The following is a 6187-nucleotide window of genomic DNA, read 5'->3' on the forward strand; positions in this document are numbered from 1 at the left end:
ACAAAGATACTGCTTAACTTCCCCTTTCTGCTGCTATACACAATTAGCCCGGGGACGAGGTTAACAGTTCTGTTGCTCTGGATAAAAGGGTCTGCTAAATGATCGTGTTAGTAACAAACCACCACCCCCCCCCTCCCCCCTATGTCATGGATAATAATGTTTTGTACACTCAGTGCCTGGTTGGTTGCATATTAACTAGAACGACTTCTGAAGAACTGTAAAGTGTCATTTGGAACTGTTATGAATGCCTTGGGCATGACTAGTCTACGATACCACTTATCATAGGGTGGGTTTGTTATACTAATCAATGGGTACTTTTGAAGCAAATGGGAGGTACCTTCTTTACAATGTAGCAGGCTAGGGAAGAGATGTGTTATTGCCGGAACGTAAGTCACAGGAGCATGGACTTGGCTGTCGCAATCTACTGCACTTCTCAATCGTAACATAAAGAGTGGCACCTTCAAATGGCAGCTCACAGTTCAACCACTCTTGGTAAGTCTTTTGACTGTTATTCTGTTCTTGTATCATTATGTATCGCATGCATTAGCTATAATTATAAACTGGGTGGTTCAAGCCCTGAATGCTGATTGGATGACAGCCGTGATCAGACCGTATACCAAGGGGATGACAAAACGTTTATTTTTACTGCTCTAATTACGTTGGTAACAAGTTTATAATAGCAATAAGGCACCTCGGGGGCTTGTGATATTTGGCCAATAAACCACAGCTAAGGGCTGTGTCCAAGAACAGCCTTTAGCTGTGGTATATTGGCCATACATGTAATGGTTTTTCTCCTCTTCTGAGGAGGAGTAGGAAGGATTGGACCAATATGCAGCGTGGTAAGTGTTCGTCATTTTATTTTTCCTTTATTTAACCAGGCAAGTCAGTTAAGAACAAATTCTTATTTTCAATGACGGCCTAGGAACAGTGGGTTAACTGTCTGTTCAGGGGCAGAACGACAGATTTGTACATTGTCAGCTTGGGGGTTTGAACTTGCAACCTTCCGGTTACTAGTCCAACGCTCTAACCACTAGGCTACGCTGCCGCCCCGGCACTGAACTGAACACCACAATTCAAAGTAAACAAAAAGAACAACAAACTAATACTAAGACAGAAAACAACTACCCACAACCCATAGTGGGAAAACAGGCTGCCTAAGTATGGTTCTCAATCAGAGACAACGATTGACAGCTGCCTCTGATTGGGAACCATACCAGGCCAAAACCAGAAATACAAAACCTAGAATACAAAACACAGAATGCCCATCCCAACTCACGCCCTGACCAAACTAAAACAGAGACATAAAAAAGGAACTAAGGTCAGGACCTGACAATATACCACAACCTCCTCGGGCCTTATTTCTTAATAAGATCATGTGTTGTTACTCAATGAAATGAAAGCATGAATAAAATACGTTTGAGGTGTGTTTAACTCTTTAACTCCATATTAGGTCAAGACCCATGTATTTCAAAGCGGATCCTGCTTTTACTTGGAGAGAGACTGAGTGGAAAGAGCTCAGTGGGGAACACCATCTTGGGCAAGAGGGAATTTGACACAGGGATAATGACAACTCACAGCTCCAAGAGGAAGGGCACTGTTGCAGGAAGACAGGTGACTGTGGTGGACACTCCTGGATGGTACGTCGGGAGCAGCACCCCTGGCAGAGTGGCACAGGAGCTGGGGCGAGCCCTGTCCCTCTGTTCCCTGGGGCCCCATGCCATCCTCCTGGTGGTCTCTGCCATAGGTGACTTCAGTCAGGGAGAATGGAGGGCCATGGAGGAGCACCTGAGGCAGATCCAGGCCCCTATCTGGCAGCGAGCTATAGTGCTCCTCACCCACGGAGCTGAGATACCAAGAGGAACCTCCGCTGAGGAACACATCCGAGGGAAGGGCAAGAGTCTCCTGTGGCTTGTGGAGAGGTGTGGGAACAAGTTCCATGTTCTGGACAGCCACGCCAGGGACAAAGAGGTTCAGGTCCAATTGCTGTTGGAGAAGATTGATAGGATGGTTGAGATAAATAGGCGTCCAAGGGAAATACAGGAGAGGTTGTACACCCAGGTGAGAGAGAGCTTAAGGATGCGAGGAGGGAAACAGCAGGGAGAGGACATGGAAATGCTTGTCATGCAGGACATGAGGACAAGGCAGAACCAGCGGGTCACAGCAGTGGTACCCATAGGTAAGTGCTCTGCTCTCACAAGGCTCAATGATGAGCTGGGGTGTAAAATTGCATGTTTGTGGCAAAGGTTAAAGAATACCATTGCAAATAGAGAACATTGGGCTACTTAGTAGCATTGTATAACTGCACAGGCTGTATTCAGATGTTTTTGTTTATTTTTCTGACAGACACATCTAAATGTAGGCCAGCTGCGTTTGGCCTTGTGCTGCTGGGAAGAAGATGTTCTGGGAAGAGTTCAGCAGGAAATACCATTCTTGGCAGAAGAGAGTTTGGTAGTGGCAAAAGAACAGTCCATTGTGTGGTGGGACAGGGAGAGGTGGGAGGGAGGACAGTTGCGGTGGTGGACACTCCCGGTTGGAGTCTCTACGGTCTGTCCAACCCAAAGCAGGTCAGACTGGAGATGAGAGGCAGTGCATCCCTGTGCCCCTATGGGGTAGTTTGTACATTCCTCTTGGCCATACCTGTTGACTCCTTCACAGAGAAAGATAGGTGTGCTGTGGAGAAATACCTGAGTGTTTTGGGTGAGGGGGTATGGAGAAGCACCATGGTGCTTTTCACCTATGGTGATGAGTTAAGAGGCAGAACCATTGAGGAGCACATTGAGGAGACTGGAGAACCCCTCCGTGGGCTGCTGGGGAAGTGTTGTCACAGGTACCATGTCTTAGATAACAATATTAAGGGCGATCTAACCCAGGTTATCGAGCTGTTGCAGATGGTGGAGCAGTTGTAGACACTGGATCATTCACCTCTGCGGATAACACCCTGTTAATTAAAACGGTTGAAATTATACATTGATGTAATTTGCGCCAAATTATTTAAAGTAAGTTCTTGTATGGCCTTATCTAAAACAAAATGTCTATGTTCTTCTGTATCCAGTCAAATCATTTAAAGGTCCACTGCAGCCAAAAATGGGGTTTAATATATATTTCCACACCATGAGGTTGGAATAATACTGTGAAATAGTGAAAATTAGGATAATGTCCTTTCAGTGTAAGAGTTGTTTGATAAAACCACCTGAAACCTCTGTCTGTTTTGGTGGGATATGGTTTTGGTCTTTCCATGGTGACATTACCATGCTGTAATTTGACATTCCTCGATTAGACTATATTTGAAGGAAAACATAGATTATATTAATTCAATTATGATTGGCTTGATTAAGTTACCAATGTTAGATGTAGACAGTTCAGGAATACTTACTTTTCCCCTTTTGATAAGAAATGATCATACTGTATTAAGTCTGTATTAAGTTTTTATTAATGTATTAAATACATTGGAAATGAAAAGTAAGTCAACCAACAACACAAGCTTTACATTAATAAAAATGTGTCGAGTAAATTGCCACAGTAGATTCTCTCTTGTAAACAAGGAAATACCTACCATCAATTTCAACGGAATTGATAGTTCTCAAAGAGTTAAAGCTATGCTTAGTCTGCTCAAACATTAGGTTTATTTACACTGAATGTAATACCCACCAGACGGATAAATAGTCTTGAACATGTTTGGCAGCAAACACTGCAGTCAACATAGTTTTTCCTGTGTTTTCTATCACATTGTACAACAGCTGATGAAACTAACACTGTAAAATTGTGAGAAAATGTGATCACTGTTATTTCCAGCCGCGTCCTCAGAGCATGCGCAGACCTGCTGGCTGGTGTGTTTACGGACATATTCAATCAATCCTTATCCCAGTCTGCTGTTCCCACATGCTTCAAGAGGGCCACCATTGTTCCTGTTCCCAAGAAAGCTAAGGTAACTGAGCTAAATGACTACCGCCCCGTAGCACTCACTTCTGTCATCATGAAGTGCTTTGAGAAACTAGTCAAGGACCATATCACTTCCACCCTACCTGACACCCTAGACCCACTCCAATTTGCTTACCGCCCAAATAGGTCCACAGACGACGCAATCGCAACCACACTGCACACTGCCCTAGCCCATCTGGACAAGAGGAATACCTATGTGAGAATGCTGTTCATCGACTACAGCTCAGCATTTAACACCATAGTACCCTCCAAACTCGTCATCCCTGGGTCTCGACCCCGCCCTGTGCAACTGGGTACTGGACTTCCTGACGGGCCATCCCCAGGTAGTGAGGGTAGGAAACAACATCTCCACCCCGCTGATCCTCAACACTGGGGCTCCACAAGGGTGTGTTCTGAGCCCTCTCCTGTACTCCCTGTTCACCCACGACTGCATGGCCATGCACGCCTCCAACTCAACCATCAAGTTTGCAGACGACACAACAGTGGTAGGCTTGATTACCAACAACGACGAGACGGCCTACAGGGAGGAGGTGAGGGCCCTCGGAGTGTGGTGTCAGGAAAATAACCACACTCAACGTCAACAAAACAAAGGAGATGATTGTGGACTTCAGGAAACAGCAGAGGGAGTACCCCCCTATCCACATCGACGGGACAGTAGTGGAGAGGGTAGTAAGGTTTAAGTTCCTCGGCGTACACATCACGGACAAACTGAAATGGTCCACCCACACAGACAGCGTGGTGAAGAAGGCACAGCAGCGCCATTTCAACCTCAGGAGGCTGAAGAAATTCGGCTTGTCACCAAAAGCACTCACAAACTTCTACAGAGGCACAATCGAGAGCATCCTGTCGGGCTGTATCACCGCCTGTTACGGCAACTGCTCCACCCACAATCGTAAGGCTCTCCAGAGGGTAGTGAGGTCTGCACAACGCATCACCGGGGGCAAACTACCTGCCCTCCAGGACACCTACACCACCCGATGTCACAGGAAGGCCAAAAAGATCATCAAGGACAACAACAACCCGGGCCACTGCCTGTTCACCCCGCTATCATCCAGAAGGCGAGGTCAGTACAGGTGCATCAAAGCAGGGACCAAGCGACTGAAAAACAGCTTATATCTCAAGGCCATCAGACTGTTAAACAGCCACCACTAACATTGAGTGGCTGCTGCCAACATACTGACTCAACTCCAGCTCACTTTAATCATAGAAACTGATGGAAATTGATGTAAAAAATTTATCACTAGCCAATTTAAACAATGCCACTTAATATAATGTTTACATACCCTACATTACTCATCTCATATGTATATACTGTACTCGATACCATCTACTGCATCTTGCCTATTCCGTTCTGTACCATCACTCATTCATATATCTTTATGTACATATTCTTTATCCCTTTACACTTGTGTGCATAAGGTAGTAGTTGTGGAATTGTTAGGTTAGATTACTCGTTGGTTATTACTGCATTGTCGGAACTAGAAGCACAAGCATTTCGCTACACTTGCATTAATAACATCTGCTAACCATGTGCATGTGACAAATAAGATTTGATTTGATTTGATTCCTGATCATTGCTGGTTGAAAATACAATCTACACAGGATTTTCTAAATAGCATGTTTGCATGGGCAGGAGTTTTGGGTTTCCATAGTGACATCACCATGTGTTAAATTGGTTAATAGCGTACCACAGTATGAGACATAATACTAACTAATAAGTAAAATTCTAGTACTACCCAGTACTGAAGGAAGTCCCGCCTTCGCGAGAATCCCATGTGGCTTCGGCCTTAGGGATAAGTGACCCTAGTAGTGAATGTACCCTAACATTTGAACTCCTGTTTACACTTATGATGATCCAGCCAATCTCAATTGATTGGATGTAAATTAAATTGTCGAACATACCTTTTCAGGTTCTTCCAAGTAAATGAGACATTTTAAACTTTTCCATATTAATCTAGATGAAGCAACACTTTCAGGTTAATTAAAGTTTACACAATGACTAAGTTGGATGACAGGTCAGTAGAACTCATTGAAGTCGCTGACCAAATGAATGATGAGAGAACTCAGGTGAGGCAGATGGAAATATTGATTTCTAAGCAAGAAGAGGAAATCTCATGACTGAATCTCTCATACTCACGACCTCTATCTGCAAACCATGACAGATAAGTATGAGACTGACAGTAGCAAGTACGACACTCATGTGTCCAAAATCAGTAGTCTAAGCGCTCAAGTGGACTCTGCAATGGAG

The 6187-nt window shown here is 44.5% G+C and overlaps 1 protein-coding gene across 1 annotated transcript; it reads left to right on the forward strand.

Annotated features, from left to right (window-relative positions):
- Positions 1–1043: 1043 nt before the first annotated feature.
- On the forward strand, positions 1044–5094 carry LOC139385490 (GTPase IMAP family member 8-like). The gene is made up of 2 exons (XM_071130590.1): positions 1044–2176; positions 2344–5094. The coding sequence occupies exons 1-2, from the start codon at positions 1564–1566 to the stop codon at positions 2904–2906; spliced, it is 1176 nt and encodes a 391-aa protein (XP_070986691.1). The 5' UTR covers positions 1044–1563; the 3' UTR covers positions 2907–5094.
- Positions 5095–6187: the final 1093 nt, after the last annotated feature.

The sequence above is a fragment of the Oncorhynchus clarkii genome, chromosome 27, assembly GCF_045791955.1.
Source record: "Oncorhynchus clarkii lewisi isolate Uvic-CL-2024 chromosome 27, UVic_Ocla_1.0, whole genome shotgun sequence".
NCBI lineage: Eukaryota > Metazoa > Chordata > Actinopteri > Salmoniformes > Salmonidae > Oncorhynchus > Oncorhynchus clarkii.